Source organism: Pelobates fuscus, chromosome 2 (assembly GCF_036172605.1).
Source record: "Pelobates fuscus isolate aPelFus1 chromosome 2, aPelFus1.pri, whole genome shotgun sequence".
NCBI classification, from domain to species: Eukaryota; Metazoa; Chordata; class Amphibia; order Anura; family Pelobatidae; genus Pelobates; species Pelobates fuscus.
This window is the reverse complement of record NC_086318.1, coordinates 138867279-138888777: the sequence shown is the minus strand read 5'-3', so window position 1 is coordinate 138888777 and position 21499 is coordinate 138867279. Positions and strand designations below refer to the sequence as shown.

Below are 21499 nucleotides of genomic sequence, written 5' to 3'. Positions count from 1 at the left end.
AAAATTTTGGCTAGAATCTTAACATCTGTATTTAGCAAAGATATAGGCCTCAGATTTTGGCATTTGTTGGGTGGTTTTCCTGGTTTGGGGAGGGTGGCTACATGCGCCATGAGCATCTCTTTTGGCAATGTTCCTGTTTGTAGCGCATGGTGAAAAACATTTTGTAGATACGGAGCTAGAGTAGGGGCAAAATGCTTGTAATAGGCGTTAGACAGACCATCTGGGCCTGGTGATTTCCCAGGTGGGAGGGAGTGGATAGTGTCTAGTATTTCCTTCGTCGTTATAGGTTGGTTAAGGACATCTTTCTGTTCATTTGTGAGCGTGGGCAGGGTAACTGAGGTTAGGAAGTTTTCTATTTCTGGTCTTCCTGGTTGGTGCAGCGTTGGGTCTGTGTTAAGGTTGTAGAGGGAGTGATAATAGTCTGCCATGTTATCATTGATGTCTTGAGGATTGTGAAGCTTATCACCTTTGCCAGTGAGGAGGAAAGGGATTTTGGAGTTCGCTTGTTTCTGTCTGAGCGTATGAGATAAGTGTTTCCCTGCCTTGTTGCCTTGGGTGTACATGGTCATTTTCAGTTTGGTAAGGATGTGGGCTGTTTTTTCTAGCGATTTGACATTGATTTGTTTAGTAATATCTTTAATGCTTGCTGCCGAGATATCTGACAGATTCAGGAGGTGTTTTGCTGTGACATCTCGCAGTCGCCTGAGGAGGTCTATATGTGTTTTGTTGCGTTGACGGTGGAGATAGGAGGCTCGGCTTATCAGATGACCTCTCATAACAGCTTTGTGAGCTTGCCATACTGAGACGGGTGATACTTCTGGGTTGTCATTTAACTGGAAGTAGCTTTCTAGGTTTTCGGTTAGGCTTGCCGCATATGTATTGTCACATAATAGGGTGTCATTGAGACGCCATGGTGGTTTCCCTCTATGTTGGTAATGGTTGTGCACAGTGAGGGTCACTGGGGCATGATCTGACCATACAATGCTTCCGATGTTGCATTCTTCCATTTGTGGGAGTAATGTGCCTGATATGAGTATATGATCTATTCTAGAATGAGTTTTGTGCACGTGTGAGTAGAATGTGTATTCTCTTGCTGATGGGTGCTTCGTTCTCCATGCGTCATACAGACCATATTCTTGTATAAGTTTTGTGAGTGCTTTGTTTGTATTGTTTAGTCTAAGGTGTCTGTCTGAGGCGGTGGGTATCGTAGAGTCAATGCGTGAGTCCATGGTATGATTAAGGTCTCCGCATATGATCAAAGGGTTTGTCATGTCATTTGGTATTTTATTTAGGACTTTATGTAAAAAGTTACGCTGTTGGTCGTTCTGACTATAGAGACTCACTATGGTCATCGGGATATTGTTTATGATGCATTGGAGGATCACATATCTACCCTGGCTATCCTTTTTGACTTGGAGTGTTTCTACCGTCAGAGAATTGTGTAGTAAGATGGAAGCACCTCTAGATTTTGACGTGTGCGTTGCATGGTATTGTATTGGGTATTCCCTATTTGCAAAGTTTGGGGTTCGGTTGGTGACAAAATGGGTTTCTTGGATACAGACTATGTCTGCGTTGGCTTTCTTCAAGTCTTCTAATAGGATTCGCCTCTTGTGTGGGGTGTTGAGGCCTTTGGTGTTGTGTGAGTATACCAGCATATTAATTTTGTTGGCGTGTTTTGCTGAGATCGTGTCGTCACGTAGCCAGGAGGTAACTATTACTCTGCAGTGTCGTTAAGCAGCGTGGGGTGTGTGCGGTGGGGGGGGTAGGGGCGGGGATGTGTAGTGGGGTGTACAGGAAACCTGTAGTGCTGGTACTCTGGTCGTACCGTGGGGTATTGGAAGTAGTTTTCCAATTGGGTGGCTGGTTGGGCTCCATAATAAGGAGGTGTTTTGAACAGAAACCTTCAGTGTGAGGGTGAAAAACATATTTTTTTTTTTGAACGGTTATTAAACGATTATCACAAGAGACATACTATTAACTTGAGCATTGTAGGAGGCATGCAAGAATACACAAAGTATACATACATTGTTGATTGGATCGGGGCAAACTGCTGTTGACTTGTAGCATTACATAGTGCATACATACATCTCAAACCCAGTAAATTTGCAGTCCGGTGTGGACAGGTGTAGGGCCCCATGATATAGTGGGCTAACTTGAGTGGCTAGGCAATCCTGGCTCGCTAATTTCCCGCCATATGAGCTACACCCCCTGAGGTCCCTAGAGGGAATACTTTGGGCGCTTATGTGGTTTGCCAAACGCCTAATCCCGTGCCATATAGTTACTTTACCCAGGGTTTGACGGCCTAGTTGGGCCGCGGCAGGTAGATAAATAACCCCTGTTCAGAGGGTATTAGCCGTGGTCGGAAGCATTGTGTGTGCAGCGGGATCAGGTGCTATTACTGCAATCAGGTGTAATATTTGGCGGAGGTGTAATATTTGGCGGGTAAAGGCGCCATAGATTGGTTGGACTTAGCGTCGGGCACTTATCTCGGCAAACATATGGGGGATATGCACGCCCGGTCCGTAGCTACCGGTGCCAGTAAGGGAGGGGAACCAACTTGGAAGCAACTTGGGGTGAAGTGAAACAGTGTTGATACTCACAAACCTAGCATAGCAATCAGCGTGTTCAATACTTGCATTACGGTGCCTCTATCAGTTCGTTACTTAGTACGAGTATGGTGTTAAATGATTAGTCCATATTTCCATTGCGCTTTCCTCGGGGTGAGTAGGAGTGTGGTCCCGGTGTAGGCGTGGAATCTAGGCCCCATTTCACGAGTGCTGACTTCCCTTCCTCCGGTGACGAGATGGTAGTGGTTTCCCCGTCCCTGGTGAGTATGATCTTCGTGGGGAAGCCCCACCTGTATCTGATTCCGTTGGAGCGGAGAGCTGTTGTGAACTGGATGAATTCTCGCCTGCGTCGGAGGGTGGTTGCAGAGATGTCCGCCATGATGCGTACCGATGGGTAATCAGCGTGCGGGTCTGTTTTGCTGCGATGTGTCCGGAGGATCAGGTCTTTAATATGGTAGTAGTGCGCTCGCACTAGGACGTCCCGCGGGATGGCTTCAGGTAGATGTCGCGGCCTCGCAACTCGGTGCACCCTGTCAGTTAGGAGCATGTCAGACGGGATGTCTGGAGCGTAGGCATGGAAGAGGCCTTGCACGTAAGTGTGTAGGTCGGCCGGAGTGACAGACTCTGGGATGCCTCTGAGCCTTAAATTATTTCGCCGCGCTCTGTCTTCTTGGTCTGCCAACCGGGTATCTATCTGCTCCATGTGACGTTGTAGAGCTTGTAGCTGACCCAACATGTCTGCCTGTGTGGAGGACAACTCCTCACAATGTCGTTCCACCGTGACGGTTCTAGTGGAGAGGTCTCTCACCTCACTTTTGATCTGCTCCGCTGTTGTCTGCCAGGTATTTATAAGTTTTGCTGCCATTCCCTCCATAGCCCTTTCAAAGTGGTCCCGCGTGAGGTATTCTGCAGGCAGTGTGGATTCTGGCGTCGGGTGCTGCATTATGGTGTCTGAGTCGTCCGCGCCATCTTGAATGGCCGCCCGTGCGGTCTCGCTTGCAGGGACGGATTTCTGCCCAAAAAAGCTGTTTTTGTCAGCCTTGGTGGTGGATTTCTGTTTTGGAGGAAGCCATCGCACTTGAAGTCTGTTTTACGGTTTCAGTCTCGTGTAGATTTGCTTTTGTTGGAGCCCATGTGCCGGAGCAATTCACTGAGCGGCCATCTTGCTCGGCGGTCAGCCACGCCCCCAAGCATGGGACTTTAAGGGACACTATAGTCACCAGAACAACTACAGCTTATTGAATTTGTTCTGGTGAGTAGAATCATTACCTTCAGGCTTTTTGCTGTAAACACTGTATTTTCAGAGAAAATGCAGTGTTTACATTACAGCCTAGTGATAACTTCACTGGCCACTCCTCAGATGGCTGTCAGAGATCCTTCCTGGGTCATGGCTGCCTAAAATGCATCCTAACAGTCAGTATCTCCTCCCTCTGCATGCAGACACTGAACTTTCCTCATAGAGATTTATTGATTCAATTCATCTCTATGAGGAGATGCTGATTGGCCAGGGCTGTGTTTGAATCATGCTGGCTCGGCCCCTGATCTGCCTCTTTGTCAGTCTCAGCCAATCCTATGGGGAAGTATTGTGATTGGATCAGGCTACCACTTCTGATGATGCCAGCAGACTGATGTTTTTCTGAAGCAAACAGCATGCAGATCTACAGCTTCTGGCTTGAATACAGTAAGATTTTGCTATATTTATGGAGGCATGAGGGGCCCAGGGAGGCTAGATGGTGGTTTTAACACTATAGGGTCAGGAATATATGTTTGTGTTCCTGACCCTATAGTGATCCTTTAAGTGGAGATTTTTGGTGGGATGCACGTTGGTGCAATCTGGTTCACCAAAGTTTTCAATATTTCATTCTCTGTGCAGTGACACATAATTAGAATCAATTATTGATTTAAGACATGTTCAAGGTTAAAATCCAGTTTTTATTTGGTTTTATAAAGCAAACACAGAATCAGAAGAGCAAACAGATAATGATATGAAACAATGGTCAACAAATAAATGTTTGAAGACATGTTCTATTTTGACGACATCTCAACTCAATTATTTCAGCACTTTTACATTTTATCACATTATTTGGGCAATGGCATACTCTTCTAGGAGGAACACTTCATGGGGGGGGGGGAATAAAATTATATACAATTATTTTTTTTTTTTTAACAATTTAGTAGAAGAGTCTTCTGAACCAGATGGTTCTCACTGCATGTTAAAGAGCAGGATACACAATATAGTGTAGTAGGTACTTATGCTTAGTGAAGAAAATATAGATACGCACAGTTTTTTTGAGCTTCTGATCAGTGGGGGTCATACCGCTTGGGCAGTATGATCCCCGCCTGTGGATGTACTGGTGCAGCAACAATTTTGCAGTGAGTCAGGATCCAAATGTAATAAAAAGTATACTCTTTTTATTACATAAAATATAAAAATACACAGGGGGGGCAGGGCCTAGCCGCTGAGCTGACTGGTTACACTAAGCGTGAGCTCCAAATGAGAACCACTATTAAGCTGCCTTTTCCGACCAAAAGCTGATTTTTAGTGCTGGAATGTATCAGGATTACCTGGAGCTGCAACCTGTAAGGGTTTTGTGCTCTGCAGGGCAAACTATACTCGACAACACATTGCGGCCTACCAGCGGCTGTGAACGTGGGAGAGGCGGCCGCTCTCCCTGCTAGCTGGCCAGCTGGAAAAAGCTGAGGTGATCGGGACACCCGTTTTCCCCCCTTGCCGGTGGGGGTTATCACGGCATAAACATACAAGCTTGACTTCTATGCGAAGCAAGGAACAGCGCAACCCCTGAAACTCATGCTCTGCTCCGACACCGAGGACAAGATGGCGGCGGCTGAGCCTGCTGCAGCAGCAACAAGCCCTCTGGAGACCTTTGAGAAACGACTAGAGGTTTACTTCAGTGAATTTTGGCAGAAGCTGTTGTGTAGAGGGGCAAAAGCTGCAAGAGAGCAGTGGAGAGGGGACAGGCAGTTTAACTCACCTCCAGACCACAAGTACCTGATGGCTGACAAGTGTCGGAGTCCACCAGCGCCTTCTAAACCTCGAAAGCCAATAAGGAGGGCGGCATACCCACGCATTACCAACTCGCACAACTCAACCAATTGTAATTTAACCGATTGGAGGTTAAACATTTGTGTGCCAGAACAGCACATAATGTAGATCAAAGCATTGTACTGATCAGCTCACAGGCACTCATGTGGTTAACAGCAGCTTCAGGCCCCCTCCCCAATATAGCCAGAGTGATCAAAGACTTTCAGAATGTCCAAGGGATCCAACGGAAGCCAGGGGAGCAAAGCTCCACCACTCCCCTGAAGCCCAAAAGAGCTAACACAAAGCCTGTATCTGTTGGGGGTCCAGCACGGAGGTCCGGGACTCTGACCCATCGGACCCTTCCTGGACGTGACTACTGTAGCCACTAGTGACGTGAACGTGCGTGCAGTGTCATGTTTTCGCCATGCACGCACCTTCTGGGGTCATGGGACCCAAATCAGCCAATAGCAGGATTTACTGGGTTATTTAAACCCAAACCTGCAGTTGTTCAGTGCCCTGTTGTGGTTTCCATCCTGTTGGTTAACAGAGAGTGCGTTCCTGATTCTGTTATTTGGTTTTTGATCTTGGCTTCGCTTGACTTCCCGTATTTCTGGTATCCCTGACCCTTTGGCTTTGTTCTTTCCGTATTTGTTCCTTTCTGTATTCCTGACCTCGGCTCGTTACCGTTTATTATATTACGTTAATTCCAGCCATTCTAAGGCCCGGTGATACGTTGTTACTGTTTGTATTTGTTATGTGTTTTACTTAATTCTGCGTGTTGGTTCAGTGGTTCGTCCTCACATTATTAGAGAATATCACATGTAAAGACCCTGCACTATTGACATATTTTATATTGTATTGTATATGTAGCATATATTAAGCTTACACAATTCACAACAAAACAAAAATTGTTTTGTGACAAATGTTGAAACAAGATAAAAATGATGTTCTACTAATCAGGTTTGTGCTTTGGATCACAAACAAACCATATATATATATATATATATTTTTTTTTTTTTTTACACAAACCACTTGGAAAATGGTTTGACAAAAAAAATGGAGACGCTGCATCCTCAAACCATAGCCACAACAACAAGCTGTGATTGCTTTTGTGCCTCGAGTGCCTCTTAAAATTACATGGGGGAGAGGGGTGTCAGCCCAACAGTGGATAAAAACAGGACTGTGCTAAAGCAGAATAACTGCATTAGAGTTGTCCAAGCACCTACTAACCTGATGTGACCTACTGAGTTTTTCTGACTCTTATACAAGAATGTAGAAAATTTGGATTTGGTTAATAAAATAAGGAGATCTAACTAAATGACCCTCACTGTTCCAGTCATCCCTTAGACTGTGGGACAGGAATATAAAGTAATGTTACTGCAGAGTCCTAGTGGCCAACTGTTGCCCCTTAAAAATAGCAACGGGAACAGAGGCGTAACTAGAAGCCACGATGCCCCGGTGCAAAAATTGCCCTGGGGCCACCACCATATTTGTACCCCCCACCCCATACGCCCCTGCCCCCCATCCCATACATGCAGACACACATACACACAGAGACCCATACATACAGACACACATACATACACAGACATGTAGACACACACAGAGACACAGACAGACAAACATACATCCAGACACACACAGACAGATATACTGATACAGACAGACATTCTCTATCACACACGCACAAACTGTTAAAAAAAATGTAGTGACTTACCTGGGGTCCAGTGGCTGCTTCATGCTAATGGGAGTCAGAGCGCTGACCAGGCCCCAGGAAATCCATTGCCATCGGGTGGCCCCAAGAGCATGGGCCACCCAATGGGCTCCAAAATGCTAGCGGGCACCTCGGTCACAGGGGCCCCTGGAATGACGGGCCCGGTCGCAGCTGCAACCCCTGCGACCGCAGTAGTTCCGCCAGGGAATGGGAATGATCATGATCAACCTCCCTTCCTATTCCATTCATTAAAAGAAAAGAAAAAACACAAGAATTCACAATGCCCAGCCCCACCTTTGGGCACCAATTTAATTCATTAAATAGGTTTTGGCCTCAGGAATATGCTGTATTTTTTGCATGCTCAAATCTTTATTTATTTTATGCAAAAACTATAAACGTTTTGCAGAATGCTGCACCATGGCATTGTTGGTGGGCCTGAACAGCCTGGCCAGCTGCTGGTCCCATCCAACGCTTTTGCAAGGTCTTTGCTGGGCTGCACTGATAAGGAAACTTGGTGGAAAAGTACAGACTATCCATCCCATTGGTTAAAAAAAAAAAAGCGTATATTGCTGGTTCTGCTGATTCCCAGTAAGAGATGGTCCCCTTCAAGCCAGACTGCCAGAAGTTCTCTCAGTCGAGTGCAGCAAGCTTCTCTAATGGTAATGTATAACTTAAGTTGAATATCTAGATAATTAAACTGTTTCCTTAAGCTGAATGTGCACTATAGATTAAATGTTATTACTTATTATTTAAGTCTCTTTTAATCAATAAAGTTTGTATTGGTTATTTACAAGTACTTGGTGTCAGTGTCTTTCCCTTTCTCAAATACTCAATTCACTCATCCCGAATAGGGATAAAAATAATACAAAATATACATATGTCCATATACATAATTACATAAATAATTTCATAAATATACAAGTAGACTTCAAATATATACATATGTATACATATTTACATTCTACGTGTATATTTATGTAATATTTCTACATAATTAAGTAATTTTATTGATTGCAAATTTGGGGACCTGCCTGACAAACCAAGCCGAAAGTCCAGAGAATTTAATTTACTAGCACTATATTTAACCCTGTAACTTTCCAAGACACCCTAAAAATTTAAATGATGATATCATTGTTGTGATACGTTTAGCTGTTTTGCTGAACACAAATATTAGTGTTTCAAAACAGTAAAACACAAACACCGCAGAAATCTAAAAACAGCATTGGGCCACACGGTAAGACAACTGAAACAAGGTCTGGTCACTAAGGGGTTAATAAGGCCAAATTCTATGTAATACCTTTGAGATGTTTTGGTGCCGGGAGTGTCCCTTTAAATCAAATCTTAGCAGGGGATTTTTTTGGCGTGGTTGTTCATTATATCCTTGACTTAGAAGACTATATTCTTTGGATTGAATGTGGCAAACAAAAGGTTTATCTGAAGCAGAAACATCAACATTGATGCAGCCTAGGCCTAGCGTGGTTATTTCCCTGAAATAGACTTCGCAGATAATCAAAGCAATGGAATGAGACAATTTTATTAAAGACACGGAGGCTCATATTATGCATAACTCTTTCTTTATTTCCTCAGCAGCAAAGATAGAGGAATATAAATATTGTCAAAAATGAAAGAAAAAACTGTATAGGCATAACGGGTAGCCAATCACATGGTAGAGGAAGTGGCTATATAAGTCCTGTGTCTCCCACAATCCTCCTCTTTCTTTGCTGCTTCCTCAGACAGATAAGTACTTTTTGTTTCTCTCTGACTCAAATTTGATGATCGTTTATTTGTATGATATTTCATTGTATACTATTTATTATTGTTTAATTACCTGTTACCACTAGCGTTCCCCTTGGGACCCCCTTGGTGCGTTTCCCCCCCTACCCGGGGATTTCTGTAACCTGCCTTTTCTATCCCCCTCGTGCTCCCGCACGACTCCCGGCTCTGTGCTTTTGCCGCAACCGCTCTGTTGTCGACCGCGGCTGCGCACGCATCCCTCCCCGCTCGCGGGCGGGCTCGGCGGATCGGGTGCACGAGCCCCTTCCCCCGCCGGGTGCCCAGTCGCGTGCGCCTTCCCTCACGTGCGGCGGCCATCTTGGGCGGACCTCGATCCTTCCCCTGTGCTGCCGTGCGGTCACCTTTGCTTTGCCGGGTCCCCTGGGAACGCTAGACGGTCTGTGTGTTTCGTTTTCTGTGGGTTACTCAACCCTTTGCTCTTCTCACCCACCTTAGTGTCATTTAGCAGTATTTAATTGCCCACTGCCACTTTGCAGCATGCAGGATAGGGAGGATGGGCCTGCGGGTCCCCCTGGGGACTTCCGCTCAGACAGCGCTGAGGGCGCTATGGCCTCCCAAGAATTTCAGGCCATGCTGGAAGCCACTATGGCCTCCTCCATTCAGAAGGCTATTGCCTCGGCCATGGGAGCTGTTACTACTTCATTTTCACAATCGATGCACTCCCTGGTTTTGCCTACTCTGGCCTCCCCCGCCCCTACGGGCGTGGGGTCCCCCTCCCCTGCTCAGACTGTGCCTGGAGCCCGTAAGGCGAAGGCCAAGTCAAAACACGTCGGCTCCCACTCCTCGATGCAGGTTTTACCTGCCATGACTGACACGCTTGAGGCGGTCACAGATGGCGCGCACCCCACGCGCAAAAGAGCCCCTGGCCGGGCTAAAAAGGCTAGATTATGGAAACGGGCTAGAGCCCTTGATGATGGGTCGGATACCGACCGGAGTGTGGAGGAGGAATCCGACTATATGGAGTATGACTCCTTTGGTGATGATGATGTGTCTGGCGAGGATTTGCCCCTTACGGGCGCTAACCCATCAGAGCCCTCCGCCAAGACCCGGGGTCCAGTCTTAGGCCCCTCCGGGGTTGACAACACTATTCTTGATCCTCAGGGTAACCCCCTGTTCGACCCAGACGACCTACGTCACCCCCGGTCCGCTGAATGGGTTCCCCCGGATCATATTGCCCAGTATGTGGCCAAACGTATCCGCACACCCCTTTCCAAAGAAGGCCGCAATAAGCTGCGGGCCGAATGCCCTCGCCCTTCTCTCCCGGGCGCTGCGGGTAAAACACCAGATATTGACCCACAGATTGCCCAGTTCCTGGGTAAGTCGGGCTGGAAGCCCAAAAAGGGCCTTGACAATTCCCTGAAGGGATGCCAGGACAAGATCCTGGACACACTAGGGCCCCTCTCGAAGCTCTATGAGCTTCTAGATACTGCTAAAACTGGGGATTCAGTTTTGGACGTGGACGTGGCCATTGGTTGGGTCCAACGGGCCATATGCTTGCTGGGAAACGCCAATACGGCGATATCTGCGGAGAGACGTAAGGCGATATTACTAAAAATCGACCCTAAACTGGCCACTATGACTGTGGCGGAGCCTGACCCGACTGAAGAGGGTTTACTGTTTGGCACCTCCTTCGTTAAAGACATGGGGTCATATGTCAAGACCTTCACGGCGATTGACAAGGCGCAGGCGAGCATGAAGCGTGTGTTCGCGCCTAAGGTTTTTGGAGGGGCCGGGCGTAGCAGGAACCGTCCACCCGGCCGGGGTTTCCGAGGCGCATTTCGCGCTACCAGAGGTTCCTTCTTTCCCTCCCGGGGATTTCAGGACCAAAGAACCCCTCCTTTCTTCCCAGCCAGAGGTCGGGCTTGGGGCTCCAGATACCCCCGCAGCGGTGCCACCAGCAGACGTCCTTACGGTGAGTACCCTTTCTTCCCCTCCCGTTCAGGTAGCAGGGAGACTGGCCTTATTTTACCGAGAGTGGGCACAGCTCACCTCGGATGCTTGGGTTCTGCAGTGTGTAAAGGGGTATCGCCTAGATTTTGTTTCAATGCCTGTCCAGTTCTACTCCCCCAGAGAACTGTCCCTTCCACGGGAACAAGACGAGATGATCTCCGCGGAGGTCGGAGAGATGCTCTCCAAGGGCGCTATAGAGGAACTGCCGTTCGCCGCCAAGGGCTTTACGAGCAATCTGTTCCTGGTGCCCAAGAAAGGAGGCGGAGTTCGCCCTGTAATAAATCTTCGTCCCCTCAACGCCTTCCTACGTTACCAGCACTTCCAGATGGAAGGTATTCACTGCCTCAGGGACCTTCTACGCCAGTCGGACTGGCTTGCCAAACTAGACCTGAAGGACGCCTACTTCACGGTCCCCATTGCTCTAGAATTCAGAGATTATCTCCATTTCACATGGCACGGGCGGCGTTGGCGTTTCACCTGCCTGCCTTTCGGTCTCTCTTCGGCCCCTTGGTGCTTCACCAAGCTTCTGAAGCCTGTGGTGGCGTTCCTCCGTACCCGAGGGGTTCGCCTCATTGTTTACCTGGACGACATTCTGATTTTGTCCCAATCGAAGGAGGATCTCATTCTACACCTAGAATGGACTACCACCCTGCTACAGAAGTTGGGTTTCCTGATCAACTGGGACAAATCGGTCCTAGATCCCGCCCAGTCCATAGAGTTCCTGGGGTTCAGAGTGGACTCCGTCCAACAGTTCCTGTTCCTACCAGGTTCCAAAGTGAAAACCATTCAGAAGGAGATTCGAAGAGCTCTGCGCGTCGCAGACTTGTCCATCAGACAGCTGGCGAGAGTAATTGGCCTTCTCGCGGCCTCTATTCAGGCAATCTTCCCGGGCCCACTACACTACCGGGCCCTCCAGCGACTCAAAGGGTCACACCTTCGGTCAGGTCACTCCTACGAGTCTCGGATACGCTTGGACGCAGAGTCCAGAGACGAGTTGGTGTGGTGGTTAGCACACATGGAGGCGTGGAATGGGAGAGCCATCTTCGGCTCCATCCCGGATGTGGTGATCGAATCAGATGCCAGCTTACACGGCTGGGGTGCTCGTTGTGGCGACGTTTCCACAGGAGGCAGATGGTCCGACGTGGAGAAATCATTGCACATCAACTGCCTAGAGCTCCTGGCTGGAGCTTTCGCGATCCGCAGTCTTACCCCAGGACGGGCGAATTGCTGCGTTCTCCTCAAGATGGACAATGTATCAGCGGTCCGCTACATAAACCACCTGGGGGGTACGAAGTCCAAGATGTTGGCAATTCTGGCGAAAGACTTCTGGCAATACTGCCTCTCCAACAACGTCTCTGTGACAGCGGAACACATCCCGGGACTAGACAATTCGGGAGCGGATTGGAATTCCAGACACTTAAGAGACTCTGGAGATTGGCGTCTACACACTTCGGTGTTCCGAAGCCTGGACATGTTGTGGGGAAAGTTCCAGATGGATCTGTTCGCATCTCGTCTGAACACTCAGCTGCCGAAGTTCTTCAGCTGGAGGCCGGATCCGGCAGCGGTGGCGACCGATGCCTTCCTTCAAGACTGGCCAGGGGGCCTGCTATACGCATTCCCTCCATTCAACATGATAGCTCGCACGATCTCGAAATTGGTTCGCCACGACTGTTGTGTAGCGTTAATCACCCCGCTTTGGAGATCTCGACCATGGTTTCCCCGCTTGATGGAGTTGTCGATCGATTATCCTCGGTTGATTCCAATCTTCCAGGACCTCCTTCTGGACCCGGATGGGAACCCGCACGAACTAGTATTGCAACGCCAGCTACCACTGATAGCATGGTTCCTTTCAGGGGACCTTGGATTGTCCCAGGCGTTCCGCAGACAACTCTCCTACTCCTCGATAACGCTTGGGCCCCAGGCACTCGAACTGCCTATCGGGCTTCATGGAGATCGTGGTCTGGTTGGTGCTTGGAACGGGCAATGGATCCCGTATCTGCCCCTTTGCCTTTGATCCTCGAGTTTCTCACGTCCCTGTTTGACTCGGGCAAGGCGTACCGCACGATTAACCTCTCCCGCTCGGCTATCTCGGCCGGACACAGGGGTTTGGATGGTTCCCCTGTCGGCAGGCATCCTTTTGTGTGTCGTCTTCTCAAGGGTATCCGCCTTGCGCGCCCTCCTCGGCCTCGCTTCTCTGCCTTTTGGGACGTTAACGTAATGTTGCAGTTCCTCTCCTCATGGTACCCTAATCAGGAGCTGTCTTTGAAACGCCTGTCATCCAAGTTGGTGATGTTACTCTGTTTGATCTCTTGCAAGAGGGTCTCCGACGTCAGGGCCATGGATTGGGACGCCATTGCATTCACCCCTGAAGGTGTTACTTTTGATATATCCAGGAGGACTAAATCTGCATCCAAGTCCTTTTCGTATCCCAGGTTTCCTGGCTGTCCGGCGCTCTGCCCGGTGGATTGCCTCAGGGTTTATCTGGATGTCACGAGTTCCCTTCGCTCTGCTGATCTACACGATTTGTTCGTATCTTTCAAGTCGCCTTATCGACCGGTTTCTACACCTACCCTGGCACGTTGGATACGGGAATTATTATCCTCTGCGGGTATAGACACCTCTGTGTTTACGCCCCATTCTGTACGGGGAGCGATGGCTTCTAAAGCCTCCTCGGTCGGTTGTCGTCTGGAGGATATCATGCGGGCGGCAGATTGGTCCAGTGAATCGACTTTTAGAGATTTCTATTTCAGACCTATTGAACACATCGCATCTCGAATAGTTGCACAGCTTTGAACTTGCATAATATGAGCCTCCGTGTCTTTAATAAAATTCCCAGATTTTACTAGTAACATGACGTAAAGTCATGATTTTATTAAAGACACGGAGGCGAGTATTATTCCCTCCCGCCCTCCCGGTGTGGAATGGGGATACGAGATGCTTGAGACTCTACGGATTTTTTCCTGTTCAATAGGTATGTATTGATTATGTATTGATTATGTATTGATTAGGTATTGATTATGTATGTTTATTTATATGTTTGGATGGTTTGATACATCTTTTATGTTCACTAAATTATTTATCCTTTGTATTTCAGAATCCGGTTTCCTTGTTTGCGACTCCTTGTGATGCTGTTTGGTAAGTCTACAGTTTTGAGTCTGGAAATTACCATATTTCTCTGTCTTTTTTAGCTTGATGTTGTCGCATTGTTCCTGTTTCCTGTGCTGATCAAGTAGGACATCGTTTCTTCTTACCTGGTCTTCGGTTTTCGCAAGAAAGAGGGGGATTGTGGGAGACACAGGACTTATATAGCCACTTCCTCTACCATGTGATTGGCTACCCGTTATGCCTATACAGTTTTTTCTTTCATTTTTGACAATATTTATATTCCTCTATCTTTGCTGCTGAGGAAATAAAGAAAGAGTTATGCATAATACTCGCCTCCGTGTCTTTAATAAAATCATGACTTTACGTCATGTTACTAGTAAAATCTGGGAATTCTGATCAAAACATGATATGATACATTTTCTGCTCTGCACAGATTAGGGGCATTCAAGGCAAACAATTGCCATTGATTGAAAGCAAAAACAATACAAACTAATCTCACACTGTGCATTGCAGCCCTATAGTAATACGCAAATGTGCCTTGTCATTGTCACTACAAATATACATACAGCCAACACCCAAGACAGCTTTATGTGCTAAATATGACACCTGGCCCTCTATTAAAGGAGCAGTGCCTTACACTAAAAGGTGCCATGTGCTCTCTGCTTTAACCCTGCCGTTCTGTCAGTATGATAACCACTAAAGGTGCTCGGCAAAATAGTGGAGCCACTATTTCTATTAGATGGTCCCACAGAGACCAACTGATTTAAGCAGCATGGCGTTTTGTCTCGCATTGTACTAGTCTTGGATTGGCTGAGATCATATATCTCGATTATCTCAGCCAAAAAGGCAGAGTTTCACATAGGACACAGGTGCAGTGAGGGAGGAAAAGTAAACTACTCTTTTTTAACCATTGCAGCAGAGGCACTAAAGTGTTCGTAATATAGATGTATATTCCTAACGCTATAGTGTTCCTTTAAGGGTGACCAAAAACAGTTCCCCATACTACAGCTTCCATGATGCTTTAAAGATTTAAGTTTAGCAAAGAATCATAGTAGGTGTAATTCTACAACAAATGGCATCTACCCTTGGCCAACCCTGCTTTGGAAGGTAGTCTCTGTATTGTGAAAAACAGGACAATTTTGTAGGGAATTGGATTGTCAGTCACTGATCAGTTTTCAAGCTATGATTGTCTAATAATAACAACACAGAGCGTAAAATAAGTAGGGGTATTGTAGTGTCATTTTCAGTCCGAGAACCGAGTACTGCTCTAACAAGTAGCTTTATTTACATGTCACACTTAAGCATGCATCATGATATTTCTGTTACTCTCAGTATGCAATGCCAAGTGCAAATTTTCAATATTTGTATCAGTGTACATATGATGCCTAACAGTACGTCCAATCCCGTACATTATATCTTGCAGTAATTTTATCAATGTAATTGTAGTGGCAGTTGACATCTAACTAAAGATTTAAAAATTCAAGTTTTCAAAATAAAATTGAAAAAACACAGGAATTTATGAAATAATCAATAAACATTTATTTAAAACAATGAAATATTTAACTATAGTTGTCATTACCATGGGAGCAGCTGCTCCAGTTCCTCATTCATCTACTAGTCTCTAGTGGGCAATAAAGGGGAAAAATCCTATACGGGCCACAAAATTGTCAAAGTCACATTACTAGAATGTATTTTAAAGGGACACTCTAAGCACCAAACCAAATTTAGCGCAAGTGTTTTTTGGTGTATAGATTATGAGAAACATATGTAGATGGATGGTATATTAACCAATTGTTCCCTCTAGTGGCTTAGGAGAGTATTACAAATGCAGATTTTTTTTTATCATGTGCAATGAAATGAAAACAGCTGTCTGCATTTGAAATTGTCATACTGGCATGAAATGAAAATAATTTCTAGAACTGCTTATTATTATATTTGTTCTGCCTGAATGTTCTGCCATCAGAGCCTAATGTATTTGTTTAGATAAACGATTTGAATTCATAAAAGTTTTACTTTTAGATAAGTAGTGCAGTAATCTAAAAGTGAACCAATCACCATGGAAACCTATAGAACATTATTGATTAAACCATCCACTTTTGGAACTTGCACACTTTTATATTAATAAAATTTGTGTAAGTCTCCCCCCTACTATATCAAATGCCTACAAATTAATAAAGATTCCATCCATTATAAATACTGATCATAATGGAAGACAAGGCAAAAGTTATTATCTGAGGCATTTTGTAGACATTCTCTTTCTGTTGCGCTTCTTTCAGATAATGCTAGGACAAACTGTTTAAATCAGGCATGTCCAACCCACGGCCCTAAACCTTTTGTGTGCATCCCATTTGCCGCCTAGGCTGCCGGGCGATATGGGAGCCCATTACTTACTGTGCTCTTTCTGCACAACTCCCTTGTGTACACTGCAGTAATCCGGCAGTTGTGATATGACCCGAGACGTAACTAGAAATCACAGGGCCACGGTGCAAAAATTGTCCTGGGTCCCCCTCCCCATGCGTCTTTATGAGCACTTCCTGTCAGACTGCTCAGCAGCGCTACACACAGTGGCAGATGGGGAGCAGCACAGCTTTCCCCTCCTGCCGGTGACCTGTAACAGTGCACCACCCTGGAGGTTTGCAGGCTGCCCACGGTAGCAGGAGTCACAGCTGCGGTTGGGCCCCCTGGAGTGACGGCCCGGTCGCAGTTCGACCCCTGCAACCATGGTAGGTACGCCACTGGATAGGAATTCATCAGCATCCCTACTGGGCGCGCGAGGGACCTGTGCAGGAAGAGCACAGTGATCTCATCACAGCAGCAACCACTGGTCACCAGATAGAAGATCAACTCCATCTCTCCCAGAGCATAGTAGGGAAGCTGGGTAAGCCTATCTAAGCAGATCACCACATTTTGTATTTTCCGATTTCGTGGCCTTGCAGGCCCATTTAAGTAATATCCTATTCCAAGTGTGGACTTGCAGATCCAGTAGATGAACGTAGTAAAGTATAGAATGTAAAACAGTAAGTTAGCCTCAAAACAAAAAGTCTCTCCACTTTATCAAAAGGACCATATGAACACTCTGTGTTTCCCTGTGTTTCCCAGGAAGAAGTGATAGTTATAAGTCATTAAAGGACCACTCTAGTGCCAGGAAAACATACTCGTTTTCCTGGCACTACAGTGCCCTGAGGGTGCCCCCACCCTCAGGGTCCCCCTCCCGCCCGGCTCTGGAAAGGGGAAAAGGGGTAAAACTTACCTTTTTCCAGCGCTGGGCGGGGAGCTCTCTGCCTCCTATCCACTCCGTCAGCTGAATGCGCACGCGCGGCAAGAGCTGCGCACGCATTCAGCCGGTCGCATAGGAAAGCATTTAAAATAATTTCACAGTGAGAATCACGCAAGCGCCTCTAGCAGCTGTCAATGAGACAGCCACTAGAGGATTTGGGGGAAGGCTTAACCCATTAATAAACATAGCAGTTTCTCTGAAACTGCTATGTTTATAAAAAAAATGGGTTAACCCTAGCTGGACCTGGCACCCAGACCACGTCATTAAGCTGAAGTGGTCTGGGTGCCTAGAGTGGTCCTTTAACTAAACTCCTGAATCTCCACAGTCACGTTCACCTGACTTGCTTAGCCAAGCAGACTGATATGATCAACGCAGCCTGGACTGCTAGAGAAAGAGTGGCAAGTAAACAGGAACGAGGGAGCTGCAATACACTTAATCAGATCTCCTCTGTGCCTGTACCTCCTTTCCTGCGGGGCCCCTGGTTTCCCCCTGAAGACCCAGAAAATGTCCACAATCCAAAAGTCTCTGAAAGTCTGCTTGGTAGACTACAGTTAACCAGCGAGGTCTGTGATTACATTTGTGTATAGGTCTGTGTTTACATGTGTGTATATAGGTCTGTGACTACGTGTGTGTGTGTTTATAGGTCTCCTCCACCAAACTTACAGGTAACACAATGCTGTCATGAAGCTAATGTTCTCCTGGCACCTGCCAAACCCAGACTTGCCAATCAGGCTGCCAAACATAGAAGTGTGATTTGTCCCTGTACAGAACACGTTTCCACTTCTCCACTGCTTACACCACTCCATCCGATGCTTTGCACTGTACTTGGTGATGTGAGGCTTGCATGCAGCTGCTAGGCAATGGAAACCTATTACGTAAAGCTACCGCCGCAGAGTTTTTGTGTTGATATTAATGGCAGTGGAAGTTTGGAACTCTTCAGCTATGGAATCAGCAGAACATTGGCTACTTTTACGCACCATGCTCTGTGACCTTATTTGGTCTTCTGCTTTGTGGCCGAGTTGCTGCTGTTCCTAAACACTTCCACTTTCCAATAATACCACTTAGAGTTGACAGTGGAATTTCTAGCAGGGATAAAATTCACAAACTGACTGCATGGCTAGGTGTTTGATTTTATACACCTGTGGTGATGGGTCCAATTGAAAATCCTGTAGTCACTAATTAAGAGGTGTGTCCCAATGCTTTAGTCCATATAGTGTATATTTGCATTGACAAAGCATTCTGGGAGTTGTGTTCTAAGAACAGTTAGAAGACAGAAGTTCTGGGTGTAATTGCACATAAAGAAATAGCTGCTACATGTGGACCTGTACAGCAGCACCCAGTGCAATAAGCACTATAACTCTTTTACTGCCATGGAATGTGCTCAACATGGCAAGGAAAGTGTTAAAGGCAATATCATCAGCTCATATGATAACCTGCAGTTTGACATTTGTGATGTCATGGATGCCCAAGTGCAAAAGTGCAGAACAGGAATATTATAAGCAAACAGCCTATTCTTTTGAACAGAATAGCACATTTTTTTTCAGAGTTGTGATGGCTCAAAACAAACAAAACAAGCAGTGTATAGAAATCTATAGTTTTGTCTCCAAGACGCCTGTATACTTAAATCCATTAAGATCCTTCCTGTCCATTTACTAAAATGTCATTACAAACTCTTTGATGTAAGAGGCGACTAAAAAGAGCTGATGCAATAATGCATTTTGGGAGGAAAAAAAGCACGTACCTCAAGTTTAGTGTTAATAGAGGACTCCTCAGAGTAACTGGGAGAAGACCACTTGGTATGGGTGGCATGAGCTGGAGTAAACACAGGTATGTCTGGGTAATAGAGTGTCTCCTGTTTGAAAAGGCTCACAGTACTGGTCTGTCCATCTCCAGGTAACCTCACTGCACCAAACCCTACCTGAACATTAGAGAAGGCTATAACAATAAAACAATTTCAGGAGGAGCAACTAGGGCTTATCACAAACTATATACATTTTATAATACAACTGCCAGGAAGGGATTCATAACCATAAAATCATTCCAGGTTTATATATTCATAGAATAAGCAAGGTTCTTCTTACCTTATTTAATAATTTGTCACCGGCTTATTACGTATTGCTGTCTGCCCATTACAATGCACATTAAACCATTGTTTGTATTATTTAACATAAACACTTTGGGCAATCTTTTTGTGTAGTATACAATGCCATACTTTCTTTAATAGTAAAATCTCTCCTATGGAAGTCAGAAAGGTCTGCTAATAGCTGCACTAGAAGTTAAAATGAAATTCTAGTAATATAAATGTTAAAAAAGCAACAGCCCTGAGATCTAACAGCTTCCCCCCCCCCCCCCCCCCCGACAAAATTGGGATTTTTCACCAGAATGGTCATCACTTCAACAGCTTATTAAAAGTGAGCTATGTTGGAAGGACTGGCAGAGAGTAAAATTTACCCCAATTAGAAAACACAATAGCAAAGATATAATCCTACTTTAAAGTTTTTATTACTATATAGATTGCCAAGCCTGGAAGATGAATATGTGCTGGTGTGTCTTGTGTGGTATGATATCCCCAGGGGTATATCTTACCCCTTACTATTAACAGCACCCCCTCTCTAGCAGATACTTCCTGACATAAAGGGAAATCGATGATTGGATCATGCACAGTGTATTAGTTCAATTAGCATATATCACTATTTATTTCCGAGAGATAATCAATACATTGCACAAATAGCAAAGACTCTTTGCATAAAAAGTGCACATTACATGGGATGTCCATTCTTTAAAGGGACAGATGTTTTTAAATGCTGTACGGTATGGATGGTAATATCATTCATGGAATTACTTCCCACAACGAACAGGAATCAAATCTGTGCTGTGTGGGGCCATAATCTCAGGCACTGACCAGGATACACATGCGCTGGTTTGTCCAAGAATAGTGGGGGTGCTGCCAGGCACGTTTACTCCCACTAATCATGGGCAGTGTGGGACATGTATGTGTTACTCTTACAATAAAGTTCTCACCTTAACCCCTTAAGGACCAAACTTCTGGAATAAAAGGGAATCATGACATGTCACACATGTCATGTGTCCTTAAGGGATTAAACCCTATTCTAAACATTAACCTGTACACTACACTAAACATTAACACCTACATTCCTTTAGTACTTTTACCAGCACTAACTCAAGTTATATTAAAAGATGCATTACAGTGGTTTGTGTTTTATGGGAAAATAATACCCTTTGGAGAAATCAACCACAAGCTTTCAATTCACCACGATTTAGTGATTAGTGAATAAACAACCATTTTTCATTTCTGCTGCAAATCTCTTCAAATTAATTTCTCTAATTTGTGCCTTGTACTTCACAACCATGGCAGTTCTGCATGTGTACACTAGGTGGTGTCATATTACAGATTGTCACATAACTTCTTGGCATTTGACTTGTATCCTCTCATCACACAGGTATGCTTTGCTATGGGGCAGCTAACAGGGGCTAACAAATCCAAAGCCTAATTCTGGCATGGGTTGGTAATTAGCACTTTTTGGCACAGAATTCTCAAGTGTCCCTCAATCTCACCCCCTTCCACAAACAAAAGTTGACTGTTAGACTAAAATAAAAATTGTTGTGTCTATACACACACATAGATTGTTTGGATTGTGTGGGCACGTGTAGACGTGTGTGTATGTCTGAGTGCATGTCTATGTGTGTATATATATCTGTGTATATGTGTCAATGTGTAGCAGAAAATTATAGTAATGCGTGTAGCAGTATATGTGTGTGTGTACTAGTGTGAATGTATACAGAGTGGGCAGCAGTGTGTGCAAGTAACAGTATGTGTAGTAGAGTGCGTGTAGCAGTGTGTAGTAATGTGTGCACAGTGTGGGTAACAGGGTGTGTGTGTGTATACACTGGAGAAAGACATTTTCTAGCAGTGTGGGGGAGCTTGTGAACTTGTCATTAATGAGCTGGCCACAATCTCCCCCCTCTTCCTCCTGCAGATCACTGTGTTCAGTCTGAGGGGGTGGGGCCATGCACAGAGCACTGGGTTC

General features: G+C 45.7%; 1 protein-coding gene across 1 annotated transcript in view; it reads right to left on the bottom strand.

Annotated features, from left to right (window-relative positions):
* TMEM44 (transmembrane protein 44) overlaps positions 1-21499 on the bottom strand; it is a 57401-nt gene that overhangs the window by 16580 nt on the left and 19322 nt on the right. Inside the window, exon 9 of the mRNA XM_063441069.1 lies at positions 19192-19368. Within this exon, the coding sequence (XP_063297139.1) occupies positions 19192-19368 (177 nt within the window). The remainder of the gene's footprint in view (positions 1-19191; positions 19369-21499) is intronic.